At 45.0% G+C, this 24,593-nt stretch overlaps 2 protein-coding genes and 1 long non-coding RNA gene across 3 annotated transcripts; 1 reads left to right on the forward strand and 2 right to left on the reverse strand.

Moving 5' to 3' along the window:
* Window positions 1-1,211: 1,211 nt before the first annotated feature.
* On the reverse strand, window positions 1,212-7,397 carry LOC116227791 (lymphocyte antigen 6E). The gene is made up of 3 exons (XM_031591291.2): window positions 7,238-7,397; window positions 3,086-3,205; window positions 1,212-2,040 (listed from the first exon to the last, which is right to left on the reverse strand). Exons 1-3 carry the CDS (start codon window positions 7,287-7,289, stop codon window positions 1,832-1,834), a joined length of 381 nt encoding a protein of 126 aa, XP_031447151.1. The 5' UTR covers window positions 7,290-7,397; the 3' UTR covers window positions 1,212-1,831.
* On the forward strand, window positions 7,358-23,821 carry LOC149918747 (uncharacterized). Its single transcript, XR_016465387.1, has 3 exons — window positions 7,358-7,493; window positions 20,757-21,040; window positions 23,744-23,821. It is a non-coding gene; the product is annotated as an uncharacterized LOC149918747 (long non-coding RNA).
* Window positions 17,440-23,534, reverse strand: LOC116227792 (lymphocyte antigen 6E-like). Its single transcript, XM_031591293.2, has 3 exons — window positions 23,410-23,534; window positions 19,395-19,514; window positions 17,440-18,761 (listed from the first exon to the last, which is right to left on the reverse strand). The coding sequence occupies exons 1-3, from the start codon at window positions 23,459-23,461 to the stop codon at window positions 18,550-18,552; spliced, it is 384 nt and encodes a 127-aa protein (XP_031447153.2). The 5' UTR covers window positions 23,462-23,534; the 3' UTR covers window positions 17,440-18,549.
* Window positions 23,822-24,593: the final 772 nt, after the last annotated feature.

Consider the following 24,593-nt stretch of genomic DNA (forward strand, 5'->3'; position numbering starts at 1 on the left):
ACCCCAAGCAGGATTGAGCCTTGCTAAACCTGGATGATGATGTAGGTTGAGATAAGCAGAGGAAGGCACATCTCAAGCCTAGTGAGATAATAAGAGTACTGCGCATTCTTACCGGACTCATCACCTAATTGTGGGTTGCACTCACGATGACCAGCCATTCCTGTTGTATACCCCATCATTAGCCTCTATGACAGTTTAATTAATAGATGGGGAGCAAAGGAAAGGAAGCAAAGACATAATAATGCTTTTGTTGTAAGATGTCTATACAACTGCACACATCTTTCATTGATAAGTTGTTCATTACTCATTTAAGTGGGGACAGAGGTATAATTGAACAGTGGGTGCCACTTGGGAGTTCTTTTTTTTTTTTTTTTGACACAAAATAGGAGAAACACAATCAAAGGAAAGGAGGGCAAGGCTGAAGAGTACCAAATATTGCAATCGAATTTTGCTGCTAGAGAAACTTTCGCCTAAGATTAAGGCTCACTTTCAGCTTGTTTTGAGTCTAGCAGGTAGGAAAAGTAGGTAGGAAACCAGTAAAACGTGGAGGCAGCAGGAAGACACATCTCCCATGGGATGGCTGAAAGCTTCCAGGAGCAGTGCAGTGGAGAGATCTGGGAAAATCCTGGGATCTGGAAGGCAGCAGATGTGGCAGGTTTGGTGAAGTCATAGTCTGTAGTCCACAGACAACATCAACCATCCAGGGATTGCAGCTTAAACTTAAATATCTGAATACTCATCTCTTCACCTCAGACTTCAATTGTATTCTGCAAACAGACCTTTGGCCCTGGCTCATTTAGGTACTGAAGTTATCCATTATCGTGATCCCAAGTCTGTAGCAGGGAAATTGAGGCACCAGGTCTCTGTATCACGCAGACTAACTTGTACAAGGCTAATTCGCAGTGTTAGGAGCAATAGGGTTGACTCAGATTCCAACGACTGGCATTTTTCATAAAAACGCACCTGGACAAAGCAGTGCCCAAAAGATGTGAAGCATACTGGCCAAAGGGTATTTTATCAGGGCTCTCAGAAAGGAGAGGGACAGGGAGGAGGTGGACTCACTGCTCAGAGGTGAACTGCTGAGATGGAGTGCTCAAAAAACACTTGAGAGGGTAAGAAGTTCTCATGCTGGGCATAATATTTGAGTTTTCCTCAAGTGTTCCTAATCTCTCTGGTGACAGCAAGGAAACACACACAGTACACATCCCCGCTCAGGTAACAACAGGAGCATGTTTATTCAGGTCTGGCACTTACAGAGCTCAGAGGGACAAGGTACACGTCATTTGTTTTCCAGAAAAAGTCAGCCCGAGATTGGAAGAGATTTATAAAAAGAGACTCCAGCTGCGGGGGTTGGGAATTTGTCTCCACTGGGGTCATGCGTTCCCCATGCCTGGGGGGACATGTTGGGGCACATTGATGCCAGGCACCTCCAGGACCATCTGAACACTTGAGTGAGCGGTGTCTGGGGACAATTGCTTCTCAGTGAGTCCCAACCTTGTTTTAAGCAACCTTAGAAACTGGGGGCACGGGTTAAAAAAGCAGAAACCTTTCCAAAACAATCCACCGGGAAGTGCTAGAGTGCAGTGGGATACGTCCGAAGGAGGAGGAGAAGAAGGGTTAGGCTCAGCCACTCAGGTCTCTGATACTGGAAGAGCGTAAAGTCTGGGAAACAATCACTGTTGGAAGCCTGCTGAGAAGTAGAAGATCTCCTTGTAGGCAGCAATAGAGAAGACATCAGCTAAAAAGACCTGTGATGGCCAATGGAAGACAAGGCGCCATGTTGCAGAGGTGCAGAGGTCCCCGGGCGCTGGGTCTTCCTTGGCCTTCCATATCACTCACGAGCCCTGAGGATGTAGACAAAGCTAACCAGGATACTCAAGGCCAGGACAGCATAGCTGGCTTTAACGCTGCTAGAGCCACTGATGTTGCAGAGGAAGGAGTCGCAGCAGTAGACGGAGGCAGCCGCAATGCCGAGGTTAATCCCAGCACTGGGGCAAATGGGAGAGCAGCCTTTGGAGATGGACTGGCCAGACTTGCCACCTGAATTTAGGTTGGGAAGAAAAGCAGAAAGGAGACGAGTTTAAAACTTTTGGGCTTTCAGATCACATTTTGCAAAGGAAATAACGGTACTGAAAAGACAAGCAGCATAGAGGTTGTAGAGTTTCTCAGTAACCTACATCAATTTTTGCACCTCAAGAAACATTCCCACTGACTTTCCATAGTACCCAACACATCTTCCAGGCAGCTGGACAGAATTTGGAAATGTGGTGAAAAAAATAATCTCAAAAATCCCACTCAAGCTTAATCCTAGGGCTTCTCAGGTGAGACTTGGAGGGCCAGAGAGGGATTCAAGAGCAAACACTGTGTTCTGAGCTTAGCACAGCTCGCATTTACCAGTGACAACAAGCAACAGGAAGCTGCTAGCAGGTCACAGGTTTATAAAAGCTTCCTGCCCCTGTTTATGCATGCACAAGCTGCCACATTATGGGCTGCAAAACTTGGGTTTGAAACTGTCTTCCCTCCTGCATGCCAGAAGCAGAGGTTGGAGGAAATTGAGGCAACTCAGGGTGGGATGCAGGCTCAGCAGTGCCACCAGGAGACCTGGCAGAGTAGCCTGCTTTCCTGAGAGATCCTTCCGATTTTTCCTGGTGCCTGTTCCCTTCTGTCAAAAGCCCATGCTTGGTGAAGAAATTTGCAAATTCCTGGCAATCCTGCTGCACCCAGAAAGCAAAGCAATGGAAGGACTCGGAGATAACAACCAGAACAGCAGTCAGCACAGGGCAAAAACAGGAAGGGTAACCCTAGAACTTCCTCCAAAGGAAATCTTTTACCCTTCCAGTGAATTCATCAGCAACCTTCTGTCTCCATTCCTAAATTCCCTTCAGACTCCTAGCATGAGTGCATGCATGTGGGCCTTAACGTGACTTGGTTTGGCAGCAAGTTCCTCATAAAACACCCTTGGGATGGTCCGGCCCTCAGCAAACAAGCATCACTTTCTCCTTTCTCCAACCAAATGAAAGAAAACCTCCTTGCACCTCCCAAGGTGATCCAGATAAGAAGGGCAGAAGGTCTCATCACCACTCACCGATTCCCACTCCGACGTACGTTGTCACACAGTGGTTTTCATTCTCTGCACACTTGACAGGTGTCAGGCAGGCCCAGTTGGAGGATGCATCCGAGCACGAAAAGCAGACGAGCGTGTGGGCTGCAAGGAAAAGGCACATCTTAGCGAAGGGCCAGTGGGAAGATATCCCTGCTGTGGCTCCCACCTCCAATACTCAGCACTCGCTGCACCCAGCCACAGCCCACGCTTGCTGTGTCAATCTGTGACAGGCTTTTTGTTTCCAAAATTTGTCCAAGTGAAGGGTTCAAGCAGAAGGAATACATTTTAAGGTCTTGGTTGGAGACTCTGGCTAGTTGGCCAATAAAAGTCTCCATGCCATTGCAGGTCAGCCTGCTACTTTACGGCATGTGCCTGTTTATACCAAGAGCAGGTCCATGTCAACCTGAAACACAAAAACAAGCTCAGGCTTGCAGACTGGAGTCTGAAATTTACGCTTACTCACCATTGCCGCAGTGGTCACTGATGGGAAATGCCCCAGGTGTGATGTGACTACAGGTTTGAGTCTTTCATGGCGTGCCTTTGGCAGTAGGACACAAAGCTCAGGCTATGCTCAAGCTAACACATGGTAGAAATGATTTGCTAGCAAGAGCAAGCCCAGCATTTCAGCACAGCCTGCAAGGACATGTACTGCCCTGCTACCCAGGGAGTCATAGCACTATGATGGCAGCATATGCAACTGACTCTTCTAATCCGGGGCAAAGGGAGAACAAATGAGCATGATTTTCTACATGGCAGACCCCCCCTAATGTGGTCTACCCCCTACACTAGGGGAATGGATTGCACAAGGCTAGCTCCCTTCTCACATCCTTCAGGTCTGCCCATGTAAAATCAAAGATTGGGAAACAGCATTTAGTGGAGGGAAATGATTGCAGAAACAGCCTGGACCAGTGACTCAGCATTGACATGTGTATTTTGCAGTGGACAGATGATCTTCTCTGTATTTTACATACAGGAACATCACATCCACACTGCAACTGTTGACCTACATACACAGAGAGCTGGTCTGTTCCCAACGCTTGACAGGCTCTGATTTTGGAGCATTCAGACTGCAAACTCTTCCGTGAAGCCCTGCCTCTCCCTTCCTTGTTTATAGGATGCAAAATGGAGGAGAGGAAGATTCAGGATGGGGGGAAGTACAAGGCTGCCTTGTACTCCTGTTCCTTATCCTTTTCACCCCCATGGCAAACAGATTATCCTAAGAAGGGGATATCAGAGAAGCCCTGGATGATTTTGCTAAGGCTTGGCAGTCCCTGCTGTGGTATATTTTGAAGAATAAATTGGAAAAATGTTGATAGCACCTGTCCCACTCTGCTATGGACTTGCATGACCTCTTGAGGTTCTTCTCAATCTTGTCTCTCTCAGAAAAAATATAAAAAGTCCTTTATGGGAAAATTGGGGAAAAAAAAAAAACCAATTGTACTCAGAAGAATGATTTTTGAGCAGCAATGGCCAAGGCAGGGGAAAAAAAAGAATGAAGCAAAAACACAATAGCAAATCTCACAGAAACAGATCAAAGCAGGTTAGTGGGTGGGCCTGAATCCAGAGATGAAGCCAACAACTCCTTAGCAAGAATTTCCTGGAGTGTCTCATAGAGCCTTCAACCATCATCATCAGTCTGCCAACGACCCTGCCAACAAAGCAGTGTTATCCCAACATGCCAACAGCACAGTCACAACCTACATAAAGCATCCAGGATTACAGGGCCACCAGTTGAGTCAAGGCCTCAGGGGAGATTCCTCATTGGAACATGCCTTTGGGTCTAGGAGAGGAGGAGGACTAAGAGAAAGGCAGGACTGAGCCACTCATTGCATGGCCATCACTGACTGTCAACGCCATTTCCACGGATTGGCATCCTTCACTTCACTGGCCAAAAATCAGCCTGAGACATCCAAGGAAAGCCTGGCTCCTTCCTTTTCCACTATCCTCAGTATGTTCCTGCTCTCAAGTCTCAGCTGACTATCCCAAACCCTTCTTCTTGCAACCACCCTGATGGCCAACTGAGGCCCAAGAAGACAAAGCGACTCATTCCATCTCACGGGAATCATCAGCAAGCAGGAATAAAGTGGATTACAGACTTCCCATGAACATTATGGTAGCACATCCATTCCCATAAGCTTTTGCTTATTATGCTGAATGCACAAGTAGAGTGGTGCAGTACTATTCATTATGCCTTAAAGATTACACATCAGAAATATTTGTATGTACAGATAAAAGTGCCTCTAGGCATTAAATCCCCTGCCACTGAATCTGTGTTCTTAACACTGTCCTGTCCACACCTTTTCCTTTGTCACATCTGTCTATTACGCTTTGTCTAAACGTAGACTAAGTCTTCCCAGGATAGGTAAGTCTTGCAGCATAGTTTAAGAGAGGAAATATTCAGTCTTAATTAACTACTGCTGCTTTCTGCTTAGGCAAAACAGAACTAAATGACCGACTGCAGAGTGAGGAGAGCAAGCAGGCTGCGTACTTCAGACAAAAGGCACAAGAGGGAAGCAGAATTATTTTACGCAGCTGGAGACAGAGCAAAGAGTTGGAGCCCAAGGCTAAAGGAAGAAAAAGAAAAAAAAAAAAAAAGACTGAACAATGCAAAAAGAAAGACTCGTTTTCATCAACTAGAAAAGACAGTTTTCTTCAAAAGGAAGAATTTATGTGTTTATTTGTTTGCTGCTTGGCTCCTTGGAGGAACAAAGAGCTTCTAAACCAGAGCAGATAATTTGGGATAATTCTTCAGATAAGAGGTTGAACCCCTCCTTGCAAAGAGCAATGCAAGGACAACAAAAAAGCCTTTAAAAGCCCACTCTAAAGCTCAGCCGCACCAGTGAAAAACGCCAAAAAACGCTGTTGCTTCGGCAGTTCTCCATTCATCCCTACGCCAAATGTTCTTTTCCTTACATTGCTCTTAGACAAGATTCTTACACACCATATGCCAGCTCTTCGGGGCACTTTGAACACTAAGCAAAAAAAAAAACTCCCTGGATGTGCTGGAAATATTTGCAGATAAAGCAAACTCGCAGCAAAGCCTTTTGCCTGGGTAAGAAGAACCTAATCTTAAGTGGAAGTGGGTTTTTTTAGAAGGGGCTGGGAGGGGGGGAAATGCATTAACCTCTTCTTGCCTGGGCCTGAGCACATGCCAACTGGGTTTTGACGGAGACACAGAGCTTAAACTGCCAGTTACTTCACAAACCCCAAGAGTAGGAGGGTATAAGAAGGGCAGAAAACAGTTAGTTTCTTCTCATTGGTGTCCTCGAGAGCCACAGAGAGGGTCTGTGCTTCTTGACAAGAGGGTCAGATGACAAAAAAAATTCTCCCAGTTTGCTCTTTGTCTGGCTTTCTCCAAGAACTGCCACACGAAAACAACACAGGGTTTTGCATGGCCCCATGGAGTTCGGCTAGGCAGAAATTGAGTCATGGAGACTGCAGACCTGCAACTTAGCCAACTTGCAGTTTCACACCCAGCAACAGGCACCACGTTGGCCCTGGGTTCAAGAGCAGCTCCAAGACGTTACTCCACACGACCCTGTCCCTTGGGGGTGCCATCTCCCACCCGCTGGCCATAAGAACGCTGGGGAACAACAGCAGCCAGAATCTCAAGCGGTTCTCCCCAGACTTGACTCCATCTGCCATTACCGGGGCAGGTCTCCATCTCTCCACCCTCTCTCTCCCCCCTCTCCCCCCCCATCCTCCTTCCTCCCTTCCCCTCGGCAGCATCTCGGCCCATTTCAGCGCCGTTATCCCGACTCGCTGCAGCGAAAGGGGGGAGCGGAGCCACCCCTGCTCTTTGTTCGAGCTGCAACTGGGAAAAGCTCCAAAATACAGACGTGCACAGCTAGAGGTGCGCACCTATAATACAGACACTGAAGTTCCAGCTGCAAGAGGTACACTGCTGAGAGGTCTAGGCAAGATCTCCCTCCCTCTCCCAAAACCTCCGCCAACCTCCTGCACCACTCAGCCCCGTTCCCCCCTCCCTCCCCCCCACCTCTTTCGCTATCCGCATGCCTACAACTTCCAGACCACCCCCTGCAAGACGCAGACCCCACTAATTCACTCCCAAAGCAGGGAAAAGCTTGGAGGACCTCGAGAAGATGTGGTGGTATCCGGGGGTAGCCCTCTTACCTCTCTCCACGCACAGCACCGCAGCCAACACGGCGAACAGAAACGCCTTCATGGTGCGGCGATGGGGCCGAGGAGATGCGCAAAGAGACGACAAGCGCGCTATGCTAGCGGTAGGGCTGAGCGCTTGGGGGCGGGAAAAGGGCACCGGCGACGCCCAGCGGTCCGCCTCCACGCCCTGCGCCGCCCTCCCCCTCCGCCTCCCCGGCCTCCGCTGGTTTCGTTTCCCCGCTCCGTCGCTCCGGAGGCCGGGAAAGGGGTAGGCGTTAAGGGGGGATGTTGGCGCGCGGAGCGGTCAGAGGTTTCCTGAGAGCAAAACCAGCTTTCCTCCGGCCCCTTACCTCCCTGCCCCCATTTCAAGGCTTTTTCCACCCCGCCCCGTTCGCTCGATGTCCCTGGGGGAAGGGCGTCATTCAGCAGGGGAACCCCTTACATGCAGATCTTTATTCGTGCATGACCCTCTTCATGAGCAACGCGTTGCATTCACAACTCTTTTCATCCACTGTATTTATGTCCCCTGCGTGCACGTGTGCTCCTGATACATCCACAACCACCCTGCATGCCTCTGTGCGTGACCGGATCCCCTGCCTGCACAAACATATATGCAAGACTCATGATATGTATGGTGCCTTCTTTTCACGTATGCTGCATGCACAGCCCCATGCATACAAAACTAGATGGACTAGATTATCTTTAAGGTCTTTTCCAACCTTAATGATTCTATTATTATAAGACCCAAGCAAGTAAGGAACCAGCTTTCTGACCTGCTTACCAGATCCGAAATGGGATTAAATGTAGACATAGAAAGTGCTAGGCTAGGCAGCAGAGACAGCATGGGACATTCTGACCTATGAGGCAGGACAGGTCTTCAGAGCACAGAGCGGTCCAATAAAAAGCATTGCAGTTGTGACCCAGGTTCGGTAAGTTCCAAAGAAATAGGAAAGTCTTGCAGGAAATGAGCCTGATAGAGGCCGCTGAGGGAGGGAGCCTGAGAAGTTTGCTGTTGAAGGGAGTCTGGGAATGCAGGTTTGACAAACTCTGTATGCCACAGATGGGTTTAATTCTGCAGAATCAGCATTTTCTAGCAAATGAGTCTGAGTCTTGTTGGAAGAAATTCCAGTCCTGACTTTTCAGTGTGGATTCAGAGTCCTCTACTTTGAAACCAAATCTGTGCCCACAAACTCCCTCTTCCCTCATTTCTTTCATGGCTCATTTTTATTTATCATCGGCAGTTATTCTAGCAGGAACTGAGTGTGTCTGGTGTGTTTTTGTGGTCTAATGTCTTCCACTGAAATCAGCTGCTAGTGCTGTTTCTTTCTTTGGTTTGCAACTCAGATCCACAAAGCCTGTCAAATTTCAGCTTTGAAATAGCTTGAGCATAATTCAGTTGCTCTGTGCACCATCACATTAACTCACAAGATACCAGTATCATAGAGTGCCCAATGACGACATTAGGCATTATCTGTAAGAGTCAGTTTGACTTTTTGTAGACAATATGTGAGCAATCTCATGGCACATCTGGTTATCAAGAAGGCAAAGCATGTTCTTTCATCCTTCCTGCTCCGTTGGTGTCTTGTATGCTCCACACATCCCCAACAGAAACATACAAACACATACAGCACTCTGGTTTTCTCAGCCCCACAAATTTAACATTATCAGTTCCATTACTTCATGGAGAGAATTCTTTCCTCTGCTGGGAAGGAAAAAAGAGGACCTTAAAGTGACAGGGCACGATTCACCACAGGATCTGGAGTCATCCCAGAAATACTGAAATGACGGGGTAAGGACAGCAATAATTATAGGATGCTGCCAGTAGAACAGGTGAGCAGAGTGCCTAGAGACCAATTTGCTATGGTAGATGGTATGGAAAAAGCACCAGGTAAGGAAGCTCTTCTGAAAACTCACTGATCTAAATCTCACATCTCCCACACCACAGCCTTGGTAAGGAGGATGGCAAAGTTGTGATTGTCTCATGGCAGGGCTTTATTTTCTAAAGCAACATACAGCCAAACAGTGTTGAATGGCCTAGCCTTAGAGGTTTGGGGCTTGTTGAATGAATTTGCTGAAGTATAGGGTTCATATTGTGAATGCAAGGTGCAAAAATATGTCCTCAGAGGCAGTGAAAAAGGCAGAAGGGGTAAAACCCAGCAGCAGGAACGTGGTCCGTGCTGTGGAGAAGTGGATTCAGGTAAAGAAATATGCTCAAGGTAATCCTTTTACCTTGGGAGGTAAAAAGAAGCAGCTGGAACTGAAAGCAAAGTAGTGCTAGAGTTAAGTATTACACGGTTTGCTCTGTGCTGGGGAGAAATGGCCAGTTTGAAAATAAGGAAATGGAGATAATGGCAGCTTCCTTCACGGGTCAAGAAGACGGGTTAGCAGGGATCAGTGCAGCAATTAAAACTGGAATTACTATGTCTGCAAGGTTTTAGGGCTGAACTGACACTTTGGGAGTTTGCTCAGCATTTGCATAGGCTGGTGGCATGCAGAAAGTTTCCTTCACTATATATTCTCAGTTTCAAGGCTTGGGGAGAATGCCTGACTCTGGCCAGGGCTGTCTCTATGAAGCACCTGTACCCCAGTGGGATTTGCAAATGAGGTGTTTCTCCTGCTAGTGGAGCAGAATGGCTTCCCAGAGCAAATCTGCTAAAACCACTTTGCAAAGATTGCCCATTGGCAAGCCAAGCCACATGTGTTTCTTTGAACTTTCTTGCTGTCTACAGTGCCAAAATACTCACTTCCTCTCCATCACCTTGACAAGGCACCCTTTGCTGCAACCCCTGGGGACGAACCTAAGATAACTGACTATGTGGATGTGTAGTTTTTGGACTGCAGTATATACTAGAATAGGACCTTCATCAGATCAGTGCAAACAGAAGTCAGGAGCAGGCAGTCATAGTCAGGCTGACAGATTTATGAACTGTCATTTGTAGTTGGTGTCAACATGTCCGATTTCCCTCTTTCCCAGAGCCATTAAGGTGAAGGTAGTTCACTGACTGCTGCATGTCCAATCAGTATCCACGGCAGCATTCTTCCTAATTCCATTCTGTATGACTCACATTCTGTCTTGCTTGTTTATTTTAGGCTTTTTGAACTGTGAAGCATTAAGCAGAGGTCATTACTTAAGTAAAGTTACATTCTGATTGCTGCTGTTGAAGTGTACTGGAGGATATGTCCCTGTCTGGAACAGCCAGAATACCTCCAAATAAAGGTTGCTCTAGAATGATGCCCTCCAGCATTATAAACCAGCTCCTCTACGCAAACCTGACCCTTCTGTCCTTGACTGGACTATTTGGTTGGCATGCATATCTCCAGCCTTGTCCAGAATGAACCTTGGAGCCATGCTGTCATTATTTTAACTCCAGTTCTGGTTTTGGCCTCATTTTCTAGATGGCCACTGGACTTAAGCCTTTTCTCCAGCTCTGTCTGCTTGATGACCTTTGGACCTGAATAGTACAAATCCCATCTCCAGTCCTATCTCTGTTTCCTGGCTGAAATTCGGACACGTTGTAGCTTTGTTTCCATTCCTGGCATCTTTTGAACTGTAGTGAGGTTCTGCAGCCTTTCTGCAAAGGTTTCTGTCCTCTCCAAGTGCAGGGCCTTAAGTGCCTGGTGGTTCTGGGAAGAGAAGAAGCATTCCAGACCTTTCCCATCCCTTCCATCAAAAATGTGTCACGCTGAAGCTGCAGGCATGATGCTGGACTTGGGGAGATTTGTAGTACAAATGCTAAGTTCAGCATGGGTAAAATACGATTGCATATATGTCCACGTGTGTGAAGGCACCTAGAAGAAATAGAAACACAAGGGTTAAGAGGGAAGGCATGTGTTTTCTGCTGTATTCACCATTCTGTATTGGATTGCTTTCAAACAAAGCAGAACAACAAAGTGACCTTAAGTAAGAGAATGGAGATGGGGTGAGAGCAATAAAATGCCCAGATAAGCTAAACAAAAGAACTGGGAAGTTCAGGATTTTTGAGTTAAAAGAGGCAAAATAAAAGGAAAAATGAGCCAAGACAGCTTCTTTCCTTCCAAAGGGTATAAAAGGCAAATCCAAAATCAGCCTGTGCTCTGCCAAGTACCTTAGAAGTATAGTAAGGACTGCATAGCTGTCATTTCTTGTCTAAGTGTGGCGTAGAATTGACACTGGCCAGATCAGCTGGGCAGTATCACACATGTGCTTGTGAGAAAGTGAACAGATTAAATCTGTAAGAATAAGTTTGAGAAGGCAAAATCAACCTGCTTAAATATTTCGTATGATAAAATTGCTTTCTTCTCCCGGAAGTTATTGCACTCCGTTTTATTACACTCATTTCCTCTAGACTGCAGAAAGATTGTTTCTTGTTCCCAAGAGCACCGTCTGCAGGTTATCTAATTGCTGATTACATCAAATGCTGGAGCAGGCCCTGGAGCCAGGGGCAGGTCCCAGGTGAGCTATTGTGAACACCAGGCACAGAGCCAGTGCTTACTTCCTGGTTCTCCAGCACTGAACTTCTTTTCATGCATGATGAACCTCATTGTGCATGATGACAGTGCTCTGCATGGTGTTCAGGGGTTTACCTGGGTGAGAAATCAGCTGAAAAAGGAGAAATCCATATCTCATTCGTATTATGCAGAGCTGTGCCAGCAAATCTAGTGCTTGTACTGCTGATGCTGGGTACCCTGGAGGTGTTCTGGGATTGAACATCCTTTGGAGTGATCTTCCTATGTGATGTCAGTGGAAGAGCATTTCTGGGTCACATTTGGTGCTATAAAGCAAAGTCAAGCCTGAATAGCACAACACAATTATGCTTTAATGAAGAAATCATAGAATCATAGAATCACCAAGGTTGGAAAAGACTTCCAAGATCATCCAACCATCCACCTACCAATATTTCCACACTAAATCATGTAAACTTAGTACAACATCTAAACATTTTTGGGCTAGGAAAGAAAAGGTAGCCAGAGCCCTCAACAGCTACATGAGAATGAATGATAGAAGGGAGAGAAAGGAGATGGGGGGGACCAGGAAGGATGTCCAAGTTCATTCGCCTTCCCAAATAGACACTAATGAGATGCTGAGGACAGTATTTCTGTCATGCATCTGGATAATGATAATCTGCTGATGCTGGAGGCAGTTCTCCCAGCAATCAACTCCAGCTCTTCTTCCCTTAGATGCTAGGAACCTTTCTGATCCTATCTAAAAACTCCTTTGTGGCCATGTGAACCAACCCTAAAGCAGAAAGTGGAAAGAATGCAGCAGCTCAAGCTTTCCCACTGGGGAAGAGATTGGAAGGATCTCATCCCATCAAACTCCAGTTTACATTGCCCCATGTGAAGTGTGCAACTTTTCAATAGATGTAGAGTTCCAACAAGGCCATTTTTTGTTCTGTTTCCCCAAGTATGAGAGATGCTAAGTGCATGATCTATTGTAACTGCAACTTCTTTTTCTGCCAAATTATCGGAAGAGGTATTTCCTCATCCTATATTTGTGCAGATGATGTGTTCACAGTAACAGTAGAGCTTTATGCTTGCCCTGTGCAGATTTCATCCTTTTTCTCAGATTCTCCTAGTGTGTCACCTGCAAGCTCAATCTATTTATTCTCTATTCTGTCTGTCAAACCGGTAATTAAAATATTGCATCATAGCAGAACCATGGCAAGCTGCAGAGGATCCCATTTAATACATCCCTCTTGTCTGACAGCAAGCCATTGACAGTTATTTGCTTGTGCTTTTAACTAGTTTCCTTATGAGGCTGTCATATGCTATTGTGGAAGAAGCTGTATTAAAACTAAAATATGTGATAAGTACCAATTTTACCTTATCTACAGATTTTTCCACCTTGTCACAGGTGGGAATAACACCCATCTGTCACAAAGCTCTTGCTGTTCATTGCCATCTCCTTGATAGCCCCTGCACCATTACAAGTTGTTAGACATTTTATTTCAGTTTTCTTTCCTGGACTGACTACTAAGTATTTCCCCATGGTTTTCACATCTTCTTTATAACAATGCACACTGCATTTGGGAATCCTTGGTTTCCCACCCTAAAGAAAAAGGAGCAGGTGAAACAAGCTTGGTTGCTATGATGTGCAAGATTTCTTTTCCTCTGTGCCTAGTCACCACTTATTTTGGTTAATACCCCTTACTGATGTGCATATGGAGAAGACAACCTTTTCTTTTTGTGGCCTGCTTCATTTTCATGTTCTGGGTTTTGATGTGCTGGTTGGCACATAATTAACATGTATTAGATGTGGTTGCTGTCTCCACCCACCTTCCCTTTTACCCTGCATCTACTGCAGGCTGGAAGCAAAAACACATCTCCCAACTCTGGGTGTGGAACTCAAAGTTGTTGTGGGACTGCAGAACAGGAGCACCTCTAAGCATCATCTAAGTGTCTGCTCCCAGAACAGATCTTATGCTAAAGAAGCATCTCTAAGCATCATCTGGATGTCTGCTGCCAACATATGCAGTTAATGCTGGAGATCACCAGTAGTACAACCCTGGGTATGACCATGCACTGTTACTTCATTGGAAAAGGCAAATTTGATTCTTCCCATGGAAGAAAAGGTGATTTGTCAGTCTGTGCCCAAACTCCTGGGCCATAGGAACCCATATCTGTGATCTACACCTTTCTCCGGCCCAGGAAAGGTTGTTACCAGTGTGAAGATGAGCTTGGACCTTATCCAAACAACATATAACTCATGGCTTATGCCCAAGCAAGAAGGACAGAGATGTGGTGGATTATCCATCCTTGAGACATTGAAGGTCAGACTCAGGGGCTCTGAGCAACCTGATCTAGCTGTAGGTGTCCCTGTTCATTGCAGAAGAATTGGACTGGATGATTCTCAAGGGTCCTTTCCAACTCATTTCTATGACTCTAAGTGTCCCTTTTCTTCTTTATTTCTCTCAAGGAATTTCAGTGACTCAGAGCATCAGCTTTGACAAAGTCTAGTGATAATGCCTACCTGAGTAGTTACTATTGAGAGACATTCAGCTTCTGATTCACAACTGCAGGCTTTCAGTCTGGGAGCTGAGTGGATACTGGCATGACTGGCAATGAAACAGGTAAATCCCTTTAAAAAAAATTCTTAAAATAGTGAAAATCTGAAGGCATTTCACCCACAATCGCCATAATCCTTGTACATCCAGGTGTTCTGGAATCCAAAAATTTCAAGAAAGGAAGGGGTTCCCTCTGAATTTGGAGACAGGGAGACATAGGAACTCCTCTGTTCATTTTGTCTTGTTAGAGATAATATTTGTTTGGGTGCTATCAGCAGGCAGGGTGTGTGGTGAAGCTAAAAGGAAGGTAACTTGATTCTGCCCCTCATACTGCCAGTCTCACTGTACTTTTCTCAATCTTTGACTCCTTCCCTCCCCACCAGCTGACTTTGCTTTGCTTTCTCCCATTCAGTGAAACTGGTTGAGGCATAAATTACTCCTGCTTCCCCTTTCCTGTGCTAACTTGTCTGATGCTAAAGACAGTAATAGCTCTGGCCCTGAGCCCAGCTTTCCTAGAGTTTTTGGAGAGCATCTAATGTATTGCAGGGCGTCTTGGAAGAAGTGCCTTCCATTTTCTCTGCATAGGGTATTTGTGGTGCACGTGTTTATGGTTTCAAGAAGCAGCATGGTCACCATAGGCTGTAACATTGCTGCCAGTTCCTTTCCTTGGCAGAATCATTTCCCTCCCAGACATAGAATGATATGTCTAAAGCACGGGGCAGGAACCAGGCTCTAGAGATCACAGTGGAAACACGAAAGGTGGGCATCTTTAGCTGGTCATAGAACCATAGAATGGTTGGAAGGGACTTTAAAGATCATCTAGTTCCAAATCCCCTGCCATGAGCCAACCACGAAGTCTAGCACCAGATCAGGCTGCCCAGAACCTCATCCAACTTGGTCTTGTATGCCTCCCAGGATGAGGCATCCACGACTTCTATGGGCAGCATCTTCCAGCACCTCACCAACCTCTGAGTGAAAGATTTTCCCCTCACACCTAATATAAATTTACCCTCCCTTAGTTTAAAATGATTCCTCCTTGTTTTATCACTATCAAAGTATATAAGAAGTCAGTCTCCCTCCTGATTGTAAGCACCTTTTAAGTACTGGAAAGAAACCAGTTGCTTTCTATCCTGGCAGTGTAAAACATCTCAAAAATCACAGAATCACAAAATGGTTGTGGTCGGAAGGGACCTCTGGAGATCATCTAGTCCAGTTTCCCTTGTTGGGGGCTTATGGCCAACTTTTTGTCCACCAGGGTTCCCAGGTCCTTCTCTGAAGAGTTACTTTCCATCAGGTCTACCTCCAGCTGTATTGGTGCATAGGGCTATTCCTCACCAAGAGCAGGGCCTTGCACTTGCCTTTGTTGAATTGTAAGAGGTTCTTCTCTGCCCATCTCTCCAGCCTGTCAAAATCCTTCCATATAGCAGCACAGAACTCTGGGGCATCAGCCACTCCTCCCAGTTTTGTTTCATCAGCAAACTTTCAGGGGAGGTTTCACCAAAATCATTGATAAATGACTTAATATTGGAACCAGTGTTGACCCCAGGGGATACTGCTAGCTACTGGCCTCCAAAAGACTCTGTGCTACTGATCACAACCCTCTGAGACCTGCCATTCTCAATCCACCTCACCATCCAGCCCACATTCCTGAGCTTGCCTATGAAGGTATCATGGGAAATTATTGTCTTGCTGACATCCCAGTAGACAACATCCACTGCTCTCCCCTCATCCAGCCTGTTGTCCCATCACAAAAGACAATAGGCTAGTGTAGCATATCCCTTTGCTGAATCCTTCTAGTCTTCCACATGCTTAGAGACAGCCTCCAGGATAAGCTATTCCATCACTTTCCCAGGAACTGATGTGAGGCTGACTTGCCTGTAGTTTCCTGGATCGTCCTTGCCCTTGTTTAAGACTGGGATGATATTTGCTTTATGATATTTGCTTTCTTCCAGTCTTCAGGCACCTCTCCTGATTGCCAAGACCTTTCAAAGATGATTAACCATGATGTCCACCATCTCCCCTGGTACTTGTGGTTGCATCCCATCAGGATCCAAAGATATACGGACGTCAAATTTGCCCAAATGATTTCTAACCCAGTCCTCCTCAACCAAGAGAAAGCCTTCCTCTCTCCAGAATTTCTCCCTGGTCTCCTGAATCAGAGATTCCTTCATGCTGATGTTGGTAGTGAAGACTGAAGCAAAGAAGTCCTTCAATATCTCTGCATTTCCTTCATCCTCTGTTGCCAGTTTTCCTGCCTCATTCTGCAGTGGGCCCATATTTTCTTTAGTTTTCCTTTTGTTGCTGCTTCATTTGAAGAAGCCCTTCTTGTTGTCCTTGACATCCCTAGCCAGATTTAATTGCAAATGGGCCCAGGCCTTTCTTATCACATTTCTGCCTACTCTGACAATATCCCTATATTCTATCCTGAATGGCCTGTCCCTGCTTCCACTCCCTTCACACCTCCTCCTGTCTGTGTTTGAGTTTTGTCAGGAATGCTTCGTTCATCCATGCAGGTTTTCTGTTCACTCTGCTTGATTTCTTGCCCATGGAGATGCATCATTTTTTAGCCTATGGGATGTGATCCTTGAATATTAACCTTGGATCTCTATTCCTTCTAGGGACTCTTCTCATAGCATTCATTCAAGAAGATCCCTGAAGAGGCCAAAGTTGGCTCTCCTGAAATCCACTTTTGCAGTTCTACTTATTACCCTGCTTTCCCCCCAAAGAATACAGAACTCCACTGTGAAAGGCCTCACCTACTTCCTCTACCTGATCAAGTAGCCCATAGCAAACACCTACAACAGTGTCACCCTTGTTAGTCTGCTCTTTAATCCAGCACTTGATGGAGGTATATCCACACTTCAGCCTTGATTTGCTATCTGGGTGCTCTCTGTAACTCTCCTATTCCTTCCTCCTTCCTAGCTTAAATTATTCCTTACCAGGTTGGCCAGACTGGCAAGGATGCGTGTTCCCCACTTTCTGAGGTTGATTCCATCTCTTACAATTAATTGTCGATCTTACTGAGTCCCATGGTTATGGAAACCAAGATCCTATTGCCAGCACCAGCAATGGATCCTTCCAGATTTGCAGCCAAAAATATGCTGACTTTCAAGACAATGCTTTAGACAAATCATCTCATGAAAGATCTCATTTAACCATCAAATAAAGCATCTCATAAAAGGAAAAAAAAAAAAAAAAAAAAACCAACAACAACAAAAAAAAACACACAACAACCACAAAACAAAGACTCTGAATTGTTTGGATGAGTCCTGGTGTCAGAACACAGCTGAGCCAGTGTCGCTGCCAACTCTTCCCTTTTTTATTTTCGTTCCAGAGAAGTGAGCTTGCAGCAGGGGTTATGACCAGGAAGCTCTGGGCTATTTATGTTAGTCTTTAGCTGCCTGCCCCTCTTCTCTGTAGACATCTTCAGGCCTCATACAGAGCTTTTCTGCCTCCCTCAGCTGCAGCTCTTGCTGGGAGAGGAGGAAGCAAAGAGCCTAGAATCTAACAAAGCCCACCACAATCAATCATTTCTAAGCCATGGTTTTCTTAAAGCTATCTCACAGTCTCTAAATGACTGGGTTTGGCAATAACTGTTGGGTTGGGTTGGCCCTGAAAAAATAAAAAAAGGGAAATAGATATGGAGACATTTTCTTTTCCAGCTGGACCAGGTCTGTGTATGCCAAACCATTTCCTTCTCCCTCCCATCTCCCCACTACCAGACATTACATCTTCTCTTTAGGTCACATTTGTTCCTCTTTTCCTTTTCTCCAAACTCATTTGCACTTCAGAGCTGGGATGTGAAAAATGCTCATGATACCTTTCCAAGTGCAAATAGCCATGGGAGCCAGAAATTGTTGCCGATTGAGGCTGAAGGAATTTCCAGAAATTGCCAGAAATAAGATTTACCTCTTCTTTCTTGTTTATGAACTGATGTGTGTTAACCAACATATTGTGACCTGAAAAAGATACTAAACTTCTCCACTGGCTGACATAACTATTGAACTATTGTGTGTGTTTCTGGATTGCTATTCTACATGGCGTTCAAAAACTCAAAAAAAAAGTATATCTTCGAGAATATCTTCAGAACTATTTGAAGCCTGAACATGTCAAAAGGGTCTTTTACGTGTTTTCTTAGATGACATGACTGTCTGAAGACACTTCAGATTCAAGTAGGATTAGGAAATCAATGGGAGTTCAGCGTTTAACTTACTGAGACTCTTCAAAATCCCAAGCGAAGCTCATCTGCAAGTCATGAGCTCTTGAGAGCAGTAATTATCCCAGTGTAACACACTTTTATTTCAGACAATAATGCCAACACAGGGTGCTTTTCTTAACCGATCACTGTCCACAGGCAAAAATGTAAGTGATACTAGCTAGGACACCCAGGAACGTTGCTGCATAGCTGCCCTGCTTGCTGCTGCCTCCATTCACATTGCACAATGGCTTCTCACAGCATGAAACATTCCGATGGGCTTGGTTTTGTTGCTGACTTGTTTCTGGACACGTTGGAGAGCACATCTTAGAGATGACATATTTAGGCTTGTCAGAGTCTAATGAAGAGGAGAAGGGGAAAAAAAAAGAATAAAATGCAAGGATTATTGATATAATGCTTTCCTAGCTAAATCTGCAGTGGTGATTGTTAAGAAAAAGGAAGCCAGGGAGTGGTCCCCAAGGCAAATATGTCCTCTCAGGACTAGGAGCAGACTGGCCATGTCAGTACTGCCAATATATGAGGAATGACTTCTCTGGGCTCCAAGTTGTATCAGTCTCTAAAGTGAAATTAGCATAGAATCACAGAATCATTTGAGCTAGAAGGAATCCTTAAAGGTCATTTGGTCCATCTCTTGTGTAACGAACGGGGACATCTACAGCAGCTTGGTCTTGCTTGACCTTGAAAAGTCTGGGGTGAATAGTAAGATACTCTGTTGACTTTGGCATATTACTCTAAGATAGACAATAAATAGGAAGTTTTAACCAGAATTATGGTTTAACTGGTGTTGCTGTGCATGGTGTCAGCATTTCCCCAACTCTTGATAACAGTATCAAGCGACACTGCAGTGTTTGCAATAGGGAGCAGCACAATTGGTGACTGGGTCTATTGTTTTCATACGTGGCTGTGACTAGCATGAATTCATAGGACTCCTTTTCCTACAGCACAAATAAAGAGTTGTTCAGTAACTTACTTGTTCCAACATTGTCACGGACAGTCACACAATATTTGTCTTCCTTTGCACACATGGAAATGGTTAAACAGTCCTTGTTGGACTCCTGTTCTTGGCACACATAGCACATAAACGGATAACCTGGGGGGAGGGGAGGAAAAGGAGCATGTTTTGTGGTTTGGGAACTGCAGTACCTGCAATCTAAGTATCTACATTTTTCCTAGTTATATCCTGACAAATTCTCATGTGTGGATGAGCAGTGAGCTTTATCCCTTGACCTGTAGCAGCAATGTTAAATCTCTCTCTGTCTCATATGTCTCAGACTGAGAAGTATTATTGATCTGTTTGCAATCTCTGGCAGCAGTAGATGTGAGTGGAATTCAAGGATTTGGGGGACTTTTATGATGGAGATTATTACTGAGCAAAAGCTTCTCTATCCTGAGAGCTCCTTCATATGGACTGTCAATGACTGCTCATTTGCTTCTCCAAAAGGGTTTGCCATGGAAAACTTGAGGATGTGTGAAGGATGATGAAGAGGAGATGGACATTGCCTAGAGTCCTACTTTTCTTTCAGTTAACTTGGAGAGTACTGTCACGTATCTTCTCTTGAGGTCAGACACCACTAACCGAGCTGGGCTAACCTCAGTCCTAAGGAGCCTGGGGAGAGCAGTTAGATGCTGTGCTGAACTTCTGCATGCTGCTGTAAGATAGACAGTAAATGGGAAGTCTTAACCAAAAGAATGGTTTAACTGTATTTGTCTGAAATACAGATATAGAAGATGACCAGCAGCACAGGCAGACAACGATGAGTTGTCCTGTCTGTCAAGGATGCTTATGCTTGCTGTGAGATACAGAAGATTGTAATGTAAAAAAGAAAGCCTATGGAAAGTGATGATTGAAAGGAGAGAAAATTAAAAACAGCAAAAAAAAAAAAAAAAAAAAAAAGAAAAAAAGCATGAGAAACCAGTGTGCATGAGAAACCAGATCCTAGCTCAGCAGATTAACTGATTTATAGGTTTGGTAGTGTCAGTTGCATTCTGAGCTTTCAAAATCACCGAGAGCAAAATATGTGTTTGTGTGTGTAGGAGAGGGGATTAGGTTATTTAAAAACACAGATATTTTTGGAAAGTGAATCAACGCAAAATGCTTGCCAAGCTCCTGGTAGATGTGGGGACACTATCAGTACAGAAAGGGCAGAAGGCAACTAGAGGATGCGTTTCTGTGAGTGTGGTTTTGCCTGATAAGAAGTTGGCTACAGAGAAGTATTGTGACAGTGAAGTTCAGAGAAACTATTAAATTAGAAGTTCCTGATGATCATGTGACTGTTAGGTGAAGTCCTCAGTGACTGGAAAAAGGGAAATATCACTCCTATTTATAATATAGGAAGGAAGGAGGACCTGGGGAACTACAGGCTCATTGCTGTCTGGGAAGGTCATGAAACAACTCCTCCCAGAAGAGATGTTAAGACACATGGGGGATGAGCAGGTGATCTGGGACAGCCAGCATGGTTTCACCAAGGGAAGATTGTGTGCCTGACCAGTCTGGCCTTCTGTGATGGAGTGATGGCATCAGTGGACAAAGAAAAGGCAACGATGTCATTTACCTGGACTTGTGCGAGGCCTTTGACATGATCCCACACCACATCCTTATCTCTAAATTGGAGAAATGTAGGTTTGAAGAGTGGACTATTCAGTGGATGGAGGGGAGGGGAGGGGAGGGGAGGGGAGGGGAGGGGAGGGGAGGGGAGGGGAGGGGAGGGGAGGGGAGGGGAGGGGAGGGGAGGGGAGGGGAGGGGAGGGGAGGGGAGGGGAGGGGAGGGGAGGGGAGGGGAGGGGAGGGGAGGGGAGGGGAGGGGAGGGGAGGGGAGGGGAGGGGAGGGGAGGGGAGGGGAGGGAAGGGGAGGGAAGGGAAGGGAAGGGAAGGGAAGGGAAGGGAAGGGAAGGGAAGGGAAGGGAAGGGAAGGGAAGGGAAGGGAAGGGAAGGGAAGGGAAGGGAAGGGAAGGGAAGGGAAGGGAAGGGAAGGGAAGGGAAGGGAAGGGAAGGGAAGGGAAGGGAAGGGAAGGGAAGGGAAGGGAAGGGAAGGGAAGGGAAGGGAAGGGAAGAAGAAAATCACTAAAAATGTACTGTAAGCAGAGTGCTAGGTGATTTTGATCTGTGGATGTAACAAAGGAATGAAAAAAAAAGAATGCATGTGGTTCAATAAAGAAAAGTATGTTGTACTAAGATAAAAACTGACCCCATAAATGTAGGATGAGAAACAACAGGTTGTTTTACAATTAAGAATGGCAGTGTAAACAGTGGGAACCAACAGTGTCACACTACAGCAAAGAAAACAAACATCACTCAAAGGAACACAGGCAGCAATGTCATGTGGAAGGTATGCAAGGTGGCCTTTCCACTCTGTCAAGACCTCAGCTGAAACACTGATGTCCAAATCTGTATGTGGCACTTCTGAAAATATGCAAAGCACTTGGAGAGACCAGAGGAGAGGGAGGAGAGATCTTGAAAATACAGCCTTGTAAAAAATATTTGAAGCATTTAACTTTCTCAATCAAAGCAAGATAACATTGAGGAAAGACACAGTAACCCTCTTCAAAGAAGAAGAAAGAAGCTGCATGGAAGGTAATAAACTCCTTATGGTGAAAACACAGGAGAGCTACACAAAAAGAGATGGTCACTAGATATTTAGATTAGCTCATTGAAGGAAGAAGTGTCTGAGCAGTTCTAGGCTGTTTTATCTTCTTTTTTGGAAACTTTCAAAGCTGCATCTGACAAACATCTTCCTGATTTGGCCCAGCATCAGAGAGGGAAAAAGGATCTTGACCTTTTAAGATTTCTTCTGGTCATATGTTGTATACTGCTGAGATCACAGAAACAAATGAAACAGACCATGTTTGTTGGGCTGTGAGACCAGATTGATCAGAATTTGACACAGGAATGGAATGGAACTCCAGACACGTGAGGAGAATAAAATAATAGTCATCTCCAAGACTGCCTTTGTATTAGTATGGAAAGTTGTGATCTTTTAATCTTGAGTGTAGAAGTCTTGAGTTAGAATTACTAGCTTTCTCTGATCTAGACTGGTCTACAGAAAGATGCTGTATAAAAAGCTGTCTTAACGTCCGTTTGCAAGCTAATATCAACATAGAACATCACCACTAGATCAATAAAGTATGCCAATGAAATGTATTCTGCTAGAGTCTTGGATCACACATCACTCAGGTCTGGGCACGAAGTCATTTTTTTTTGTACAGTTACATATCCCTTTCCTCACCCCAAAACCATCCAAAACTTTCAGGCACACTGAAGAACCATCTGCCAGAATAACGTGGGAGTAAAGGTTTGATACATCAGAGTGCAAGAATTAATTAAACGCCTCTTTCTCAACCCCTGCTAGATATGTATCATGGTTTCTGGGAAACCATCAGGCGTGGGGAGATATTGGCAATCTGATCATTATTCCTACGTGCCAGTAGCAAAGCAGCAATACATGTGGATTGGTCTCAGAAGGAAGACACGCATTTAGAATACTTTAGGCTTCCTTTTGGAAGAAGTATGCCTTTAACATTGTGGGTGCAAGAAAAGTTCTTTCACCTCTGACTCTGATTTCACGTATGAAAATCCTCACTGCTGCATTTCCTAGCGAATAAAACATGTGACACAGCACATGGCTCCCTAGAATGAAGGAAGCAGCAGCATGGAAAAGAATGTAAAATATTTAAAACCCATATGAATAAAAAATATGTTTTCTTATGTCTTCTGGCACTTTCAACTTGCATAGCTGAGAAGGATCCTGTAGACAACTGTATGAATATAACCCAGCATCCAGTGCAACATAGGACTATATCACTCGGTACTGCCTGCTGGAAAGAATTACTTTGTCAGCATCTTATATCTGCAGCAAATAGAGAGCTCAGTATTAATCAGGGTATATTTGGAAGATGGCAGTAGTATGGCTGAGGCGCTGCAATACTGCAAAGCTGTGGATATCTCCCTAAATTCCATCTCCTCGTTGGTAACAGCATTAGAAGCTCACCTTGCTCCACGCACAGGACCGCAACCAGCAAGATAACAGGAGTAGTCTTCATCTCCACCAGATCCTCTCAGCTCAATTGGGAAGGTGTTTGGAGGACAGGTTATATACCTTTTGAACAGCAGCAGTTTTACAGGTTCCAGGCATGAAGTCAACCCAAGGGTGTGTAAGGTGCGTGTGGGAGTTCTCCATGCTGGAGCCCATGGTGCACAATAGTACCGTGGGGAAAAGTTCCTTTAGCACCTCGTTTATTGCTCCTCTAGTCTTATGAGTAATGGGAAATGGGAGCTGGCTCTTCTCTCTCTGATTGCCTTTACTTCCTCCTGTCTCTCCACAGAAGCAGCAGCTGCACTGATGAAATAGCGGAGCCTGCAGGCAAAGGAAAACAGACTTGGTAGTGCATTTTTGTAATCCCTTTTCCAGGGCTCATACTGTTGTCTTAATTGTTACACAGAACCAGAAGGCCAGACTCACACCTACGCTGATACAGCCAATAAAGTCAATTTTACACTAAATGAAGTTGGATAATGGTTATTCACACAAAATATTTTTCCCAAATTTTTGTGTCAGCCTTCATTTCGTTATCATTTTTTTTTTCCATTAGCTGCAGTTAATCCCTGTGCGCTCTCCTCTCTTCGTTGTATTTCTTGAATACCTTCTGAAATTCCATAAATGTTTTATTTAATGACGTTTTGCTTCTATTTTAGGCATCTTTTAGAGAGTCTGCTTTTCTCCACATCCAGCACTTCCTGGAAATCAGATCTCTATTTACAATGCCACAGATTGTCACTCTGGAATTCCCAGTCTATTTCAAAAAAAAAAGCCATCTCTCATAATGTCTCTTTTTCAATCTCTCCTCTTAAATAAATCATTTTCTCTCTATTCCTCTGTGTATCTCTCCTCTGAATTTCTTAAGATCATCTTCTGACATTCTGGGAAATAGGATGTGTCTTGTAAGAGCTCGTGCTTCTACTTCAGTGTTCCTCTGAGGTGAGACTTGTCCTGCACAGCAGGGAGCAGAACGCACAAAAGAACAAGCTGTCAAAACCCCCTTTTTCTGACAATTATGGAATACCACAGCTGGTGGTTTTTGTAGTAGCCATCAGCAGGGTATTTTATTGGTCTCTGCAACACAAGGTGTCATTTCTTTCGTGTCTGAATCATTTAACACTGGATGATTTCCTTAT

The sequence above is a fragment of the Phasianus colchicus genome, chromosome 3, assembly GCF_987193195.1.
Source record: "Phasianus colchicus chromosome 3, bPhaCol1.hap1.1, whole genome shotgun sequence".
Classification (NCBI taxonomy): Eukaryota; Metazoa; Chordata; class Aves; order Galliformes; family Phasianidae; genus Phasianus; species Phasianus colchicus.